Genomic DNA, 18175 nt, shown 5'->3' on the forward strand with positions numbered 1-18175 from the left:
CAGCACTCAGGAGGCAGACAAGTGGACCTGAGTTTTGACCAGGTTCCAAAGGACAAAGAGAAGCCGTTCTGTAGACAGGAGGCCTTAGGTCAAAGGACCGTGTCTGAGGTCTCATTAGTTGAGCAATAACAAGGAAGAGCTCTACTGCTTGGCTTGTTGAAGCCTAGATTTAGGGAGGGGCACCAGGACCAAAAACGTCATCCTTCTCCCCACCTCTTCCTACTTCTGACATTTTTTTGCCCATTATATTACTAAGATATCCAATGGCCAGGCATGACGGCACACTTAATGCTAGCCTCGGCTAACATTACCGTGACATAGCAAGGTGCTCTCAAGAAATAACCAGAAAACCCAAACCCAGCAAGGGTTTTTGCATCACATGCCAGTCAGTTTCACTAAAAGTACATTCTTCGGTGGCCTTCAGTTATTCTAGAGGTAGGTGAGGGTCTCCCCAGTCTGGACACCCAGCCCATTGTGTGCATGTGCTCATGTGGCTTAGAGTTCTGACATGCGTGGAATTTCTGCTGAGCGAGGACGTCAGGCAACGGAACACAACATGAGAGAATGGCAGTCATATGTATATTGAACAATATATATTTATAGATATCTTCTAGATCAGTACATTCAGTTTTTAACTTGTTTTTTCTTCACAAACAGAAGAACTCTTACAATAGTAGACTTTCTAAAATAAATACTATTAAAATAGAGCTTCAAAATAAATATTTTTTACAAAGGAAACCTTCTGTGGTAACTTTTGTGGTAGGGTGAGAAGGGGCTACAGTGGGGTAGAAATGAAACAGGGATGCAGTGGAGTGGGCACTGGGCACAGCCCTACTGCTACTAACATGAATCAACCGTGGGAGAGCAAGAGAAAGCCAAGAAAGAAGCGGCAGTCACCCACAGCAAAAATGGAAACACGGGATTGACATCCACTGTTACAGAGCAGGAGGGGCATGGAACTTCTCATCAAATGCACAAACCAGGAGGCTGGTGATGCCTCGGACGTTCTAGTAAGATGTACAGTGCAAGCCTGTACTGCCCACGCACCTCAGACATTTCTTGCAAGAGCACTGGAGACTGCGCTGCTTCAGAGTGACAACCTGGGTTCTGGCCCAAGACCAACTTTGTACGTTTGTTGTCCCTTTGGGGTTGTGATCCAGCTGGGGGCCCCACCAATGCACACTGCCCAAGCTCAAAGAGCTCCATCAGCTGGCCAAGTGCCCAAGGTAACAGTGACGAAGTGTTCTTTTTTCCTTTCCAGTTGGTTTCAGGAGCCTTGACTGTACCTTGGAAGGCTGTGCTAGCCCAATGTGCTCACAGGACTGCTGCGGAAACCCAAGTATAGCCAGGGTAGTTTTTAGGAACTATCTTGGATGACATCCTCAGCTCCAGGTACACCTGTCACTGACTCCAGGTCTAGCAGTGAGAACCTGCTGGACTTTTTGAAGAGCTATGTAACTCAGCCAAACAAGCTGCTAAAGGCAGCTAGCCACCAGTCTGAAGCAGTTAGAGCTAAGGGCCTGTACTTAGTGCCGGCTGACTAGCCTGGGAAGAGGGTAGGGCCCCACAGGCACATTACCACTTTTTGTGTTATGCATTCTTTCCCAAGTGTAGGTGTTTGCTGAGAAGCCAGAGAGAAGCAATAGAGCTGAGGAAATTGAGGATGCTTCCTTTACCCCTCCCCTTTACCACCAAGCAAGTGGGCCCCAAGGTAAACTCTTAGGGGGAGGGAGAGCTCAGACATCATTTGCAAGCCAAAGTAGGGGGGGGGAGCAAACCAAAACCCATAAAAATCCGTGTTTACAGCTATGTACACAAAGTCAGGGTCCGGGAGGGGTTGCCAGGAAACAGGGTCTGTGTGGTAGAGGCTAAGTGTCAGTGTGTCACGTGTGCATGTACGCATACACGGCTTATGTAACTCAATTGTCCACAGAGGTGTATAGACCAAGATCACCAAAGTGCAAGGTTTGCCACTGGGTCAAATGTCCTGTGGAGACAAATTGAGGGAGGGACCCTGGGCAAGGCTCCCAGGCTTTTTAGAAAGGGTGTTCGTGTGTGCTATCATTTGGGGGGGGCGGGCTTCCCTCCATGTGCCTCTTCTGAGGAAAACATCTGCAGCCCCTTCTGCAAGCTTCTAATACATTCAATTAGTGTAAGTGGTTGGCTGAATGTGTTTCGGGCTTCCATCTTCTTTCCTTCTGATCTGTGCAAGAACACTGCAAGCGACCGTGGCAAGGGCAGCTATATGGGTTAGCCAGGGAACGAAGATGCCATATTTTATACTTGCCTTTTACAAGCCAGTAAATGTTACATAAATAAAGCTGAAAACAAACCCTCCCTTCCTCCAATCAATAAATACCTATGGTTACAATTAACTTATTCTAAATCATAAGGTGTTACAACTAGTTTCCAAGGTGGGGGTGGGAGGGGTGAATCCTTGAGAAAGAGCATTAGGTACAAGCTCCTCATAGCTACCTGCCTGCTGGCCGCCTTCCTGGGGGCAGCTCTGGTCCCACACAAAGAGCCAGAAACGCTACACATGATTTTCTGCCTAATGCTTTTCCAAATTCTCCTGGGGCACCTCTTCTGACCCAGGCCAGGCCATTTCTCGCATCACTAAGAGGCAGGGATGGGGACAAAATACTACACAAAGCAAAAACCCCACACAACAGCTGAGGGGCAAGGAAGGACCAGAGACACTATAGCTTTTTGCATGCAACAAGTACCTACCCACTGGACGTGCTGCACTTTCTGAGTCCTCTAGCACCGTGAAAGAGTTGCTACGTCTTTGGGGGCTGTCGGGAGGGGCGGGGGTTGTGCTATGCACAAAGGTGGGGCTCAAATCCAGCAGCCCCTGGAGAATCGTTCCCCACCCTCTCTGAGCTCCTGACTTCCCCACCGGGGCCTCCTAACAAACACTAAAATAGACTCTGTTCATCCTCTCTCTATTTACATGAAGACAGACACATCACTATACATAAAAGGTTATGACAGCAAGCAGCAGAATCCGAAGAAAACCCAACCCCAGCTCGGCTCAACTGTCATTTCTGCCAATGGGAGGTGCGGCCTCTTCTTCGCCATTCTTGACGGGCAGGGGAATTAAGCTCCTTGAGGTTGCTTGCCCCCAGATTTTGAAATCAGCCCTTCCTGGGGGGGTGGCCCAAAAGGAAGCAAGTTGTTGTATTATTATTGTTTAAACACCATTAGCATCAATAGTCTAATTGAACACGTAAAAACACCATGACTGGATCCAGAGACCACAGCCTCAGACTCATTGGCAAAATGATATTTGGTCTCGCTTGTGTGGCCCTGGCCCTTTTAACCCAGCAAGTTTCTGCAAAGAATCTGCAGAGAGCGCTCAGGACACACAGCAGGCAGGCCAGTCTGTGACTCCATTAAGAAGCGGAGGATGGTGTGATGAGTGGACACCCCCAAGTTAGTGATTGAAGCTAGAAGGAACACACTGCCCCGTGGCTCCTTATCCATCCTGTGGCTCCGGGTGATTCTGTTCTCAGCTATCAAGTACATACAGCAGGAATTGCTACGGCGCACCTTCCCAAGAGGCCAAGGCCAACAGGCATGGACAGAGGAAGAAAAGGTAGAAGTCAAGGTTCTGAGGGTCTTCCTCAAGGTATCCCACCTTCCATTAACTGTTCCTCCCAGGCAGGAGGCTCCAGCAGGAACCACAGACAAAGTGGGAGGGAGAGATGGAGGAGGAGCTGGGAAGGCCACCGAGCAGCCGAACTTCCGGACTGTGTCCACATCTGTGTTCCGTCTTCTGAAATAGGAATACCACATCCCAAACCAGCACACCCCGATGCCATCACTGCTGCTTGACATAAAAGTTTCAAGAACATGAAAACCCCCAAGTGCATCTTCATCCTTTTGGGGACTCTAGGCTGGGTGGCAGTGGTCTCTGCCTGTTTCTTCTCAATCTAGGGTTTAGGAGAGGACAGATGAGTAAGGTCAGCCTTGGGAGACTGGCAGGAGGGACCATGTTTCCAAGGGCAGTGCTGAATTTTCATCCAAAGTGTCAGAAAGGCTTGTCGGACCTGCTGCTGGGCTTGGTGTCGCCGCTGGCTGCCTTGCAGATGACACTGTTCGTGTGTTTGCAGCGGCAACCAGGACGTCTCAGGCGGTCATAGCCGTGTTGGGCCAGCTTGACACAGCCTGTGGCTGGCAGGTAGCATAGCAAACAGGGCAGCACCAGAGAGAGGGCACCCATGAAGGACCAGCGGGCACAGCAGTTGGAGTGGGAGCAGGAGCAGGGATGGTCGGCGCAGGAACCTTCATCATCCTCGTTGGTGCAATGGTAGAAGATGCCTTGTACCAGGCACATGCATGTGCCATAGTTGACCAGGGTCTGGGCCGAGCACAGGCACTCCTGGTTGCAGACCCAGCAGGAGGGCAACGTCCGAGGGGACGAACATTCCTTGCATTTACACTTCCCACAGGCCTCACACAGCAAGAAGTGCTTATCTAGCTCTGGTGGAGCTGTTGGGCCCTTGAGGTCCAGTGGCTTACAGTGGACCACCTTGGGCTGGAGGCGCACAGCCCTAGGCGAAGCCTGCTCAGCCACTGGCGGTGGAGCCATATGGTCGAGGAGCCTCTGGTCTGAGGAGGTGCTGCTGCTGCTGCTCACAGAGCTGGGCCGACCGCTGAAGGAGATCCAGTGGTGAGTGACATCCTGGTCACAGCGGGCAGGTGTAGGGGCCAGCTCTGGGGCCCCACCCCGGGTCCGCTTGGGACCCATGGAGGGGGCCAGGCTAGGATTGTCTATGTAGTCATTTTCCACGTGGCTGGTCTTCATCTGGTCAATGGGTAAGATGGTGAGTGGGTGCTGGAGCCGGCCGTGGGCCACTCGGCTGTCAAGGAGGGGCTGCACCATGACGGAGCTGGGAGTCAAAGGGGCGGTGCCCTGCGGGATTGGGGGCTCCATGAGGCTGGAGGTCCTGGACTGCACCAATAAGACAGGCTTCTAGGGGCCCTAGGAGAGAGGAAGGAAAAAGAGAAAATGGATTCCTGAGCATCAATATGGCCGGTTAATACCCTCCTCCCCTCAATCTTATATCAGGCCTTGGGAGCCTAAATAAAATGGAACTAAATTTCTTCAGTGAACATCCTAGCAATTCCCAAGGCTTAAATGGTCACTACTAACGAGAACCACAGTGGTAGACGGCTCTCCTAGGATGCGTCACAGGTTCTTGCTTTGGTTATCAGCACCACTGGGTGAGGTAAAGAATAGGTCGGTCAGGCAAGGTGGTATGGGCCAATAATTCCAGAATTTGGAAGGTGGAAGCAGAGAGGCACAGCTGCCTCTCTGTGAATTTGAGACCAGCCTGCCTACAGAGCAAGAGCCCATCTCAAAAACAAAAAACCGGAACACTTCAGGCCTAACAGTGCTGCTGCGAACAACTTCCTTCTAAATTATTTTGGATGTATGTGTAGGTCAGAGTTACTTCTCTTAGGGAGCAATCACTTCTCTCTTCTTCCACCTTTGTGTGTGATAATGAAAGAACGGAGGTGCCCAGGCTTGTCAACAAGCGCCTGTATCAACCAAATGAGCCATCTCACTCCCGAGTGTGTGTGGGGAGGGGCAGGTGGAGGGTCTCACTGTGTAGCCCTGGGATGGCTTTCAGAAACTCATGATATTTAACAGGTTGCCCTTTGAACTCCGAGAGATCCACCTGCCTCTGTAGTGGTGAGTGCTAGGGCCACGCTGCCTGAGTTCTTTTACATCTATGGCTTATGCCTTAGTTTTGTGGCTGTAAAGAGGATTCTTGCAAGGTAAAGACACACACACACACACACACACACACACACACACACACACACACCCCTGATACCTGCACACATAAACAGCTCATCACTACTTCAAAATATAACCATTTTGACTTCCTACATAAACACTTCCCAAGTCCTGCAGGAACTGTACTGGGCACGGAGGACCATGTATGTGGTCAATACAACAGCTCCTGTGTGCTCCCTTGAGCTCATCAGCTGGATAAACAAAAGCGTTCATTTTGGGTACTAAGAAGAGAAGGGCTGCATCTGATGCCCACTCATCCAGAACATTATTAACCTATTACTCCTGCTTCCAAGAGCAAGTAACCTCCAGCAGCCAATAAGCCCCCTGGGTAGGTGAGCTCCTGACAACCTACATGGGAAATCCTCTCAAGGGGCACTCACATCACCCATTTCCAAGTGCTGAGCTGAACATTCAGACTAAATGCTATTTACTAGAATAGTAAAGGCAACCCTGGATCAGTTTCTAATTTCACTGAGAGAGTGCAATTTTAAGTTGGCATCCGGCCAGAGATTCAACTGCAGCGCCTGACACGGAAACCCAGGAAGTCACTTAAATCAAAGAGCGGAAACGGCTTGGTTCAAATTTAGAAAGTGCACATTGTTTTCTATTAGAAGTGCCATTTCCTTGCCTGCTGACCTTTACATTTGGAATTCGGATGGAGATCAATTTAAAGAAATAGCAGCAGAAGGCCAGGACCTCTGCTCAGGAGACACAATTTGGAATCCAAAGGAAAGATTACACTCTGGGAAGATTCCACAAAGAACTTCAAGGGGCTGGGGGAGGGAAGGATGGAGAAAGGGAAGAGGAGCCTCCATAAAGACAACACACACGAGCTGCTGTGTGTTAAGGGTGGTGTTTCTGTAAATGCCTTTTCAAGATGCTAATGACAGCTCGCGTCTCTCAACTAAGTTGATCTTGCATCAAAGGTGTTGTCAAAGGGATGTGAAGTAGGTTTCTAGTTCCGTTTACCCCCCTTGCTGGGACTGTTGGTCCAACTCAGCATCACAGGAGAGCAACACTTGGCTCCCTGGAAGTAAAACTATGGTAAAATGTTTGTGGTGGTGCAGAGAGGAGGCTGATGGGAACGAACAACTGTGCTTGTCTCTGCTTGGAGACTAGGGTTTGGTTACAAATAGTGGAAGCATTTTCTTGGATGCTTCTAGTCGGCATGAAATAAACACAGCTAGCTCTAAATAGAAAGTTCATGAAAGGGATAGAAAGAAGGTTATCCACAGCATTCATCTGTAAATCATCTATGCCGCTAGATGCAAAAAACATCAAATCTTCTCTACAAGGGTCAACGGTTCAGTCACCAGACAGCTGGCATTCACACAGGGAACTAACTAGTGGCCCCACTGGTATTTCTTTATATAATATTTCCCTGTCTTGGATAGAGTCTACATAGTGGCAGGGGCCACAAAGTTCTTTTCAGTGAAATCAGAACTCTTTTTTTTTTTTTAACCTTTTAATTATTTTTTAAGACAAGACATTCATATAACAGGTTGGTCTGAAACTTATTATGTAATAGTCCAGGCTGGGCTACAGAAGACCTCATTCCTCAGCTTCCCAGTTGCTACAATTAAAGGAATGAGCCACCATACACAGTTCAGAGGAGCATCACCTTTGAGGTGAAAGCCTCCTCAACCACCTGGCAAGCTTCCCACCAAAGACTAGTCCCTTGTCAAGGCAGCTTTAAGTGAACTGCTGTGATCAGGGCCAGGTATTAGTATCATGGAGAGCATCCCTCTTAAGGAATGCTACCTTTTAGCTAATATACTTGTTCCAAGAGGTTCCCAAGGCCTTGTCTCTACAAAAACATTAAGTTAGGGTAAACTGACCAGTTAAGTTAGAAGCCCCAGGTTCTAGTTGTGGGGTCTTTGGATAAAGGAAAAATCGTTAAGCTGGTATAAGGTGTCACAGATCAGACTCGTCAGGTGCTAGCCAAGGGCTGTCTTGAGTCAGAACCCTCTTCCTTGGACAATGATTCCAGAAAGCCCAGGCTGGGAATACCCGCCAATAAAAAGATGTGGAAATCTTCAAGTAGTTTCATATTGACCCTTATAGCTAGAGTTTTATCTTAGGACCAAGTCCAGGACTGACCAAGCTGCAGGAGAAAGAAAAGGTACTGCTAGGCACAGACAGAAGAGAGGCAAACCGATTCCCCACTCTGCTTTACCAAGACTCTTGAAAAACAGCTGCATTTCTTGCAGATGAAGCAAAAAGCCTTAGGCAACTTTCAAGGATGTTTAACAGGCCCTGGAATCAGCAAGCGGACTCTCCAAAGCATGCAAAAGCCCCATCAGCAAGCCAGTTTGGAGCACCCTCCGTAGGCAGTGAAGCTACTGTGCCCCCCCCTCCAGAGGCAGCTGTCAACATCTGGGCTGGCACATGAGGCCAGCCTAGAGAGTGTGGGATCTTGGCCCCCAGTGACTCAGCTCTCCCAGGACACGCACATCTGACATTTGGTTCCAGAAGACATGTTTCAAAAGGCATCTCCCTACCATAACCCTGAACTCTTTCCAGCCACCATCTCAGCAAAACCGAATGGCTGGCTCGGAGAGCCACGGCGCACACTTGCTTAGGCCTGCCCCAGCCTCTGCTGAATTGATGTGGCTGGAAAAAGAAAAACAACTTCCTAAACTGCCTGTTTGATAACCCCTCAAGCACAGCTCCCAGTCTACTCCCCACCCAGCAACACCCCTCCCCCCCAAGTCTGAGTTCTATTTCCAAGATCAGTCTCCACCCCGGGACATTTCCACCCCTCAGTTTGTGCATCCCCACAGGTGTTAAGTGCACTTTAATGGGCACCTCTGCTCCTCCTCCAAGGAAGGAAGAGATTTATATAATATAATGGGAACAGGAGGCTTTGCCTCTGTAAGCTGTTGGGAAGAGCTTGATGGTCAATCTCGAAGATTCTGGATGGAAATGACGCCAACCCTGCACTTAAGCCTAGGAAGGATCTCACACACCAGATGATTAGCATAAGAAGGAACACTTTCACCTTCCCTATAATAATAATAATAATAATAATAATAATAATAATAATAATAGCTAATTACTAGAAATGACTAATATTTATGGAACACTTCTTGGTGCCAGGCTCTCTGCTGCACCCAGAGTGATTTATTTTCTCAGTTAATCCTCAGGTGATCCTCACCATCACCTTAGGGAATAGCTCTTATTCTGGAGTTAGAAACACAAGCACAGGGCCTCGGAGATGGAGATGACTGGTCAGCACAGTGCTTGCTTGCCACACAAGCAGGAGGACCGAAGTTCTGATCCCCAAAGCACCGTTTTGTCACATCTGTAATCCCAGTGTGGGTAAAGTGGGGACAGAAGGATCCCCTCAGCTCACTGGCCAGTCATGCCATTAGGGTATCACTAAGTTCACAGAAAGACCCCATGCCCACCTCCAATGGTAAGACAAATGGACTAGAGAAACAGTTCCCTAATTAAGAGGGCTTGCTGTTCTTGCAGAAATTCTGCATTTAGTCTCCAGCACCCACACCGGTGGCTCACAAATCACATATATTTCTGATTCTGGGGGAATGTGATGGCAACCATTCTAAGAACACCAGGTATGTGTGGTATACATAGACACATGCATATGCATATTCTCTCTGTCTCTCTCTCTCTCTCATACACACACACACACACACACACACACACACACACACACACACACACACACGGTTGGGGGGAGACCGAAGCAGGTTCTTGAAAGCAAGCACAAAGGATCACAGGGGTAGAGCCAGTGATCAGGGAAGGACTCATCTCTAGTCATGAAACAGACATGGAGCCCCAGCTAACAATGATTTGTGGAAGCCTTCCCTACCCCTAGGGACCCATGGAAAAATATACAAGTGCCAATCATTTTCCTAGCCATGGGTCCTTCAGTAGACCAAGACCCCCATTAGCCACCGGCCTTGTAATTGGGGGTAGAGAGAGGTTCAGTAACCCAACCAGCAGATAAACGACTCCAGATAGGTTTTTTGGCAATCTTTTCTTGTCGCCTCACCTCTCTTTTACTAAATGTTTTCACCTTTACCCCAATGGATCTCCTTTATAGGATTTCGCTATAACCATCCTTAAAGGAAAAGGAAATCCTGGTGTGAAACGGGATCCCCTCCCTCCTCACCTATCAAGTTCAACTCTGGGGTTCCTGGGGCATCTCTGATGATAGAGTTTCCAGTGCAGGTGTGGAGCGGAGGGAGGGGAAAGGAGGGGAGAACCACACTCAAGGAGCTGGCGAGGCTGATGAGTCAGCAAGCTACCCACCCCATCCCCTTTCCCACTGCACAGTCCCTCAAACTGCTACTGCTTGGTCTGGCAGCTGGAAGGGGCCTGTCTTGACCCTCACTGCCTGCAGAGAGAGGGACCTGGCCACAGGTTGCATGAAAAGAATCAAGAGGCAATGTTAAATGTCCACACTATCTGGCCACCCTTCCCTGGATTTACCCTGGGAAGGACAGCTGGGAAATATTGGGAAAACCTGCCCAGTGTACTTTAAAATCTACAAGTCAGCGAATGACAAGCTGGCAAGCAGCTCCAAATGAATGGGCAGTTCCTGTGCTGTCCATTCAGTCTTAGCAGGCTCTTCTACAGAAGGTTGTTTAACCCTTTAAAGTCACAATAGAGGCCTTTAGGCTGCCCGAGAGCCGGCTGCCCCTCTGCAACACCACTGCCTGGTCCTTTGTGACACTAACCCAGTTTAGTTAATTAAGCTATAGCCAGATGGTGACTTATTGCTTTTAAAAAGACCCTTAAGAGAAGGGGGTAGGGAAAGCCAGGGGCAGCCAGCCCCCTCCTCCCTTATGGGGGAAGCCAATTTGTGGAGGCCCAGTGGAAGGAAGCAGAATGCTTCTGAGCAGCTGAATTTGTTTGAGGACACACCTTTACCCATTTCCTACTTTGTAGAGTTCGCAGCTGGCCATGTTAGGGATCACAAAAGAAAACAGCAGTCCTTCACCCTTTGTCCCATCACCAGTTTTCAGCCCCTTTTCCTTTCCTTGTTGTATTTTGAGCAATTTTAACCAGCTTCAAGATTCTGCTTTGCTATATGTATACCCATATACTTGCCTGCCCAGGACCCCATTAAGGGAGATCGGAAGCCATGTATGTCACAAAGGCAGGGTACTAGTTGGGGCCTGCTAACCAGCAGCACCACTCATAAATTGGTCAGGCCAAAGTGTAGAATGTGACCAGAAGCCTGCAGACACCCCCCCCAGCCCCCTTGAAAGGCTTTTTTTAGACGTCATCAAGATGGTCTTATTGTCTCCCCAACCTCCACCAAGAGACAGAACTGACAATGGATTTTTAGCTTACCCTTGGGATTGAACAGGAAATGACTTCCCCTTTCCCAGCCAGAAACAGACGGACAAGGAAAACTGCTCTGGTGCATCGGGCCACCTGCCCCTTCCCCTCCTCCACCAGACCTAGAACATCTGTGCCTCTCTCTACACCGCCTTGCTGCCTCGCTTCCTCCACTAACTGGAGGCCCTCCCTTGGAAAGAACCACCCCCATCACAGCTGAAAGGCGGGGCCTCTTAAGCTTGGCCACATGTCGTGGACACATTCCCCAACTGAGTCAGCTGTCCAGATCTGCAGGGTAGCCCCAGCTCCCTGAGGATCAATACCCCCACCTTTTAAATCACACAGCACCCTCTACTTCCTGTGCCTCTTATTCAAAAGGTCCTTAAGACTAGACCCTCCCCTAAAAGTACAGATTAACAATGAACTTGGTCTAGTCCTAGCCACAAACAAACCCTACTGGCTGCCCCTGGTCCCACGGGCTCTGGGAGCTTGGTCACCACTAAGGCCCAGGCTTACCAGCCCTTGCCTAGTCCTAGAAAGGACCGAGAACAGTTTTCCCAGGGTTAATCATTGTCTCCTTACAAAAACCTATTGCCACGAGTCACTGTTCTCCACTTTCGTCACCCCACGCCTCTTATTTAAAAACCCTGTTATACACTCCAGAGGCAGAGGCAGGAGGACTGCTCCCAAGTTGGATGCAGCTTGTCTCCCCGGCAAGTTTCAGGCCAGCCAAGACCTTGTCTCAAAAAACAAAATACACAAAAACCCTGTCATAACTCAGCAAGGTGGCAGTACATCTGTAACCCCAGCACTCAATTATTACAGGAGGCAGGGAGATTAAGAACCTCTGCTGGGTGGTGGTGTCGCCTGCCTTTAGTCCCAGCACTCGGGAGGCAGAGGCAGGTGGGTCTCTGCGAGTTCGAGGCCAGCCTGGTCTACAAAATTGAGTTCTGGGACAGCCCAGGATTGTTCAGAGAAATCCTGCCTCCAAAAAAAGAAAAGGGAGCAAGGTTATAGGGCCAGAGAGATGGCTTAGTGATTAAGAAGAGCATATATACTGGTCTTCCAGAGGACCTAAGGTTAGTTTCCAGCGCCAACTTTAGGCAGCTGTTACAACTTTAGCCTGTAATTCAGCTCCAGGGGCATCCAATGCCTGACTTCTGTGAGCAATTGCATTCACATGGAAGCATGTGTGCACACATGATTTATGCATATAATAATTAAATAAATTTTTAAGAGCTCAGGATTAGCCTGTGCTTACAAATGAAGACCCTGTTTCAAAAAAAGCAAGCCAGCTAGCCAACAACAAATCCTGTTCAGTCTACTCCCCAAGTTCCAAACATCCTAGTAGACTGAGTAGGTGGCAGGAATCCTCCCTCAGCTGGGCACATGCAACTCCCTCTTGGTTCTTCCAGAGGACAGAAACCCTAGATCCAGAACCAAATTACAACTCCAAAGAGGGCCCTTCTTCCTAGGCCATCTTGTAATCAACATGCAGGCTTTATCTAACAGGCATGGATTTACAGAAAATGTGCTAACAAGTCTTTAATCCCCACTTGGGAGGCAGAGGCAGGTGGATCTCTTTGAGATTGAGGCCAGCCTCGTCTACAGAGAGTGGGTTCCAAGAAAGCCAGGGCTGCATAATGAGAACCTGCCTTAAAACTAAATTTAAAATGTTATAGAAGTCCACAACAGGGCAGGATACCACAGCAAGGGACTGGAATTTAAAGTCCTTATGTCTGATCCAAAGAGTGACACATTTTAAAAACCACTTAGGAGCGTGTTCACGGGTCTTGTCTCTCCCTTCACTTTGGATGACTTATTTGCCTTCATTTGTTTTCTGTTGTTTTAGAAAGCCAGCCAAACCTCTGGGCACATATAGTGCTAAGTTCACAAGACAGTGAAAAAGAAGTATGAACTGGGCAAAGGGTGATTTCCAAATTGCCAATTCTGGAACGTGATACAGGCAGAAAGGACGGTGGATGCCCAGCCTCCCATCTGCCCTGAATGGATCTAGTCTGTGCTGTCTCCTCCCACCAGCCTGAACCAAAGCTTTGGTGAGGCTACCATTTCAGAGGGCAACGTGGAAAAGGTGGTGGGATCCAGCAAGAAGGCATGGATATCCCCAAGGAAAGAGACTCCTGAACTCAGTTCTAAAACTTGAGATGAGACACAAGCAAGGGGTGTCCTTAAAGCCTCCCTCCACCTACCTGGCCACTCAGGGCCCAGCAATCTAAGTGCTCACCAACACAGTTCACCTGCTCTAGCTGGGAGAGAATTCTCCTGGAGCCCAGGGACCCTCCCAAAGACCTGGAAACAGAGGAAAAGCCACCTCAGGGGTGTCAACCCTACAACTTCTTTCAGAGAAAGAGCCTTAGCAGCTGCTGCCCTTCCTCTGACGGACACATCCACAACCTCCACACAACTGCACTGACATGGGGTTAGAAGCAGAAAATCTCAGATGTTTGTGCTCTATTTGTGTGAAGATCTGGAGAACTCCAAACATTGTGAAATCCAGCGGTGCAATATTGGGTAGGGCCTTACGCCAGACGGAACTTATTAAGAGATTGATAAACCCCTATTTCCCAACTGCTCTAGGTCTCACCTTCCAGCTTTGTGCTGCGTAGAGGCCTGTTAGGAAGGCTGCGCTGGTCACCCACAGAGGGGATGTGGCCGCCCCAAGGTTCCCTTGCCTCTTCTCAAAATGGGGAGAATCAAACCACTGGTTGGTGACATTAAGGAGGAGACTGCCACTGCATCTGAAGACCCCAAGGAATCTATCTTTCCCTTGCAGCGTCGCAGGGTTCCGGGGAGCCTTCTCCCTGCGCAGTAGGAGGCCTTCTGCCCTGAGCCAGGCCTGACAATATGGATGCCCAACCAGCAGCTTCCCCCTCTGCATGCAATCCCCTCCAGCCCATGCCGCCTAGAACTCCATCCCTTAGCCCTTCAAGCCATGTAAGCTCATCTTTCTGTCTCTCGCCTCTTCCTCTGCCCACAACCCCCAGCCCCCAATCAAAAGAATTGAGAAACCGTCTTCTTGCCCAAGAGCAGCTACTGTAAAATGCTTTTTGATCGTCTGCTTGGAGGGGGAACTGGGCACAGCCGTGGCCCCAGTGATGGAAGCCAAGCTCCAGCTGCCCGGGTTGGCCAAGCCCGTCTTTTCCCTTACCCCCCTCAATGCCCCCGTGGCCCTGGCGACTCCAAATTCTTCAGAACATACCGTCTCTATCCTCTATTCTCCGTGCTGTCAAGTCTGGTACCAACAAGGAGGCAAAGTGGGCACCTTATCTCTCCTACGCATGCAACCTCTTCCTCCAGCTCCCACACGCCCGGCGTTATGTAAACGCACCTTCTGCCCCCACCACAGCCTTACGAGAGGCCCAGGGGCTCCGGGACCTGGCAAAGATCGATGTCTTTTGGATAGGGGGGTACCGGGTGGCTAAGGAGCCTCGGGCCCAGAAGAGGGTAGGGAAAGAAGAACCAAGGCGGTTGCACAGCATAAAACGAGGCAGCCGAGCAAAGGTCAGACGGTCTGGAACCGCCTCGCCAAGGAGAGGGAGCAGAAAAGCTCAGTCCTTGGCCGGCCCCACGCTGACCATCCAGTGGGGAAGCAAGCAGGAGAGGAAACCTAGTCCGCCACGGCTCGGAACCGGGAAAGAAAAAGCTACGTCGAGCATAGGCCCCTGAGGAAGGGCTGGGAAGACCCACGGCACAACTGGCACCGTGGGCACGGAGCCCGGGGGTGGGCGAGCCGCCCAAACGTAGGGCGCCCCCAAGTCCCAAGCGGTCGCTCCAGAGCGAGCCCGGGGCTGCGGGTTCCGCGCTCAAGGAGAGTAGTGGCAGGAGAAGCAGAGAGGCCAGGCCAGAGGCAAACTCTCCGGACATTAGGTTTCCAGAGTCGCAGAGGGCGCGGACGCCCAACTTGGCAATGCCCAGGGTCGGCAACGGCAGTGCCAGGCAGCGAACACCCCCAGCGCCGTGCCGGCCGGGCGCGCCTGGTAGCTGCGGCGTACCGCAGGGACTCGAGGAGGCGCAGACCAAGGGAAGGAACACCGAAGCGGCTCGAAATAGCGTACCATTGGCCCCAGCCGGTGGGGAGCCGCGTCACGGCACCGAAGGGGGTACTTTCGGATCTCCAACCGGCTATGGACTTACTTTGAGGAGCTGCAGAGTCACAAGCATCGCTCCGCGTCTATGTAAATCCCCGAACCGGAGTGGGTCAGTCGCTGTTGTACTCGCAGACGCCAGTCAGAGGAGCCGGCAAGGCTCCCTGAGTCCTGCAGCGCCAGCACCGCCGCTGTCAGCTCTGCTCGCTGCCTCAGCGGCGATGTTGCAACCCTTGCCTGGGAAAATGGCTTTTTTATGAATGGGAGGGCAGAGAGCGCCACTGCGCACGCGCGCCGCCCGCGATTCTATGAATGGGTGGGCACAAGCGACCCCGTGCGCGCATGCGCTGCGTTTTTTTTTTTTTTTCCTTTTTCTTTTTTTTATGAATGGGGGGCCGGAAAAGAGCTTAACCCGTGATTGCTGGGGCCGGCTGTTGCTCCTCCAGGGGCCGTCGTTCTTTTACAAAGAGGGGTGGAGGATGTTGTTTCTTTTTTTTTTTTTTCTTTTTAATGAATGGAGGGCGGCGGCGACTGCTGCAGCTGGCTCAGCTGCGTGGGTTGTACCCTCCTCCCAGCCTGCAAGAGGAGGTAAAGGCCACCTTCACGCCACTGCGGGCTTGGGCAGGAACCGTCAGTGTGACTAGAGGGTGGGGGGCGCTGCGGCCTTGGGATTCTGGGCCTAGAGCAGGGTGGGGGAGGACACACCTCGATCAGCGTATCTCTTGTCGCCGCAGGCGATGGGGAGGGGGGAGCGAGAGGACCCCTACTGGGAACCTTCTCCTTTTCAAGATCTGTGGCGCCTGGGGACGTCGGGGGCAGGGACCTTCCAGCCTCATTTGCCAAAAATTAAGGAAATGTCTTTTGTCTATTTCAAAGAAGGGTAGGGTGGAGGTTGTTGAGTGAATCTGGCTCCCTTTCTTAAGTGCAGACCACTCCTCCTCCCATTTCTTGGGTGTGGACAGTATCTGGGTCGAGGCCTCTTCCGGCTCCAGTACCCCCCGGGGTGATTCTGTCCACTCAGCCAGAGGCCTGGCCCTCACCTCAACCCCGCCTCTCTCCCGCCCCAGAGTAATGTCCGCAATGCCCCGGGCTTCCGCCCGCCCTCTGCTGCCCTGGCTAGGTGCCCCCTTCGCTACCCGCGCCCTTGTCTTCCAGTCCTCAGGAGTCGCTATTCTTTGGAATCTTGCGGCCCTGTGTCTTTTGTTGCAGAAGGCAGTTTTCCCGATTGCACCCCTTAAAAGAAAAGGGAGCAGCGGTGAACTGGCCAGGTAGACGGGTGGAGCAGGCCTCGGCAGGATGCTGCTGGGGTGGCCACGGTATTAAGTAACAGGACTCTTGAGCCTCAGAGGGAATGGAAATGGCCGGAGAGCCTTTCTTTGCTGGAGGGGGCGGGGGCGTCCGAAGCCGGTGAAAAGAGAAGCCCCTCCATTAGGCCGACTCCTGAAATCGGGTGCTCTAGCATCAGGCCCAGCTCCGCCCAGCAACCGGGAAGCCTGTAATTTCCTTGGAACCTGGAGTAGGGATGGAATTGATGCAGTAAGAGGGGGGGAGGAGGGGGAGCTCTGAGTCTGGATCCCCGGCAAGGTATATCTTGCTGGTGTTTGGCCTTCATGGGTTGTGAAGCTTTTTTTTTTTTTTTTTTAATCCTACGCCATCCTAGGGCTGCGCTTGGCTGTAGTCGGAGGAACCAATTGAAAGACAGCCCACGGGTGAGGTCTGGCCTGGGGCTGGGGCTCCATATCACAAGCTGTTCAGACTAGAACTCAAGGTCACTGTGTCCTATCGTAAAATGCCTTCTTACCACTCGGACTCAGGTCTCAGTGATTACTTACTCAGTTCCACCCAAAGCCAAGGAGGGAGACCTTCAGGACTTCCCTGTGTCCTTATCACTATTCCCATTTGTCAGACCTGCAAATTGAGGCCAATAGTCCTGCATCTGGTGAACAGAAGCACTAGTAAATTGTGCTGAATTTCAAGGTTTGCAACCCAGTTCTCTCTGCCTTGAGTCTAAACCCCTTTCCACCATAGGGTTTTTTGTTATTTAAGCGGTTAAACAATGACACATTTTCCAGCTGGTGTTCACCCATGGCCCTTGCTTAGTTACAAGGATGAGGATAAATGACTCTTTTTAAACTGAAGGATGTAGGGGAAGGGACACTGTCCTGTTTCCTTCATTAATAGAATTAGCCAAAAGGCAGGGTTCCACTTTGTGATCCTGTTTTAAGGAGGGAGAATGCCCAGCCCTAGGTGGCGAGTGGGAGGAGCTCCAGTGCCGCCCCACCCCCACCCTGTGTCTGTTCCATGAGAATGCCTGCGAGGCACTAGCAGCAGTTTTGAGGAATTCATTTGCTTGTTGTTTGCTGCTGTCTGTAGTGATTGGGGCTCATGGGGGACAGATGCCCCTCCTTGACCTTGTGAAGCTCACTCGGTCTTTTAGGAGACAGAGTGAGTGCAATTAGATCTGGGCAAGTGCTCAGAGAGAGAAGTCAGCCATCTCCAAGTTCATGGAAATGAGGCATGCAGGGGGGTGGGGTTTGCTTGTATGTATATATATGGAGGGGTGTGCACATGCGTGTAGTGTGGAAAACAGAAGTCCTGTAGAGTGTCTTCTTCCAACTGCTTAAAAGAAGTAGATTTATTTTCTCTTTTATGTGTGTGAATGTTTTGCCTGCATGAATGTATAAACAATGTGCATACCTGGTGCCTTTGGAGGTCAGAATATAGGGCTCCAGATTCCTGGGAGTGGAGTCACAGATGGTTGTAAGGTCCCATGTGGATGATACGAATTGAACCTGGGCCTTCTGCAAGAGCAACAGGTGCTCTTAACCACTAACACAGCCAGCTCTCCAGCCTCAATTTGGTTTTTGAAACAGGATCTCTCTCTCTCCTCCCCTCTCCCCTCTCTCCTTTCCTCCCCTTTCCCCTCTTTACTCTCCCCTCTCCTCTC

General features: G+C 50.7%; 1 protein-coding gene and 1 long non-coding RNA gene across 3 annotated transcripts in view; one reads left to right on the plus strand and one right to left on the minus strand.

Moving 5' to 3' along the window:
- Positions 1-578: 578 nt before the first annotated feature.
- On the minus strand, positions 579-15466 carry Spry4 (sprouty RTK signaling antagonist 4). Of its 2 annotated transcripts, none has more exons than XM_036204709.1 (2): positions 15278-15466; positions 579-4987 (listed from the first exon to the last, which is right to left on the minus strand). In XM_036204709.1, exon 2 carries the CDS (start codon positions 4937-4939, stop codon positions 4034-4036), a length of 906 nt encoding a protein of 301 aa, XP_036060602.1. In that variant the 5' UTR covers positions 4940-4987; positions 15278-15466; the 3' UTR covers positions 579-4033. The 2 variants fall into 2 exon arrangements, with proteins under 2 accessions (XP_036060602.1, XP_036060603.1); XM_036204710.1 differs by lacking the exon at positions 15278-15466 and adding an exon at positions 14343-14423.
- Positions 15467-15731: 265 nt separating this feature from the next.
- Positions 15732-18175, plus strand: part of LOC118594613 — a 200629-nt gene continuing 198185 nt past the window's right edge. Inside the window, exon 1 of the long non-coding RNA XR_004946390.1 lies at positions 15732-15816. This is a non-coding gene — a long non-coding RNA (uncharacterized LOC118594613). The remainder of the gene's footprint in view (positions 15817-18175) is intronic.

This window comes from Onychomys torridus, chromosome 13 (assembly GCF_903995425.1).
Source record: "Onychomys torridus chromosome 13, mOncTor1.1, whole genome shotgun sequence".
NCBI classification, from domain to species: Eukaryota; Metazoa; Chordata; class Mammalia; order Rodentia; family Cricetidae; genus Onychomys; species Onychomys torridus.

Bases quoted from the DNA above. Each gene is read 5' to 3' on its own strand.
- Spry4 (XM_036204709.1), bottom strand. From the start codon at position 4,939: ATGGAGCCCCCAATCCCGCAGGGCACCGCCCCTTTGACTCCCAGCTCC.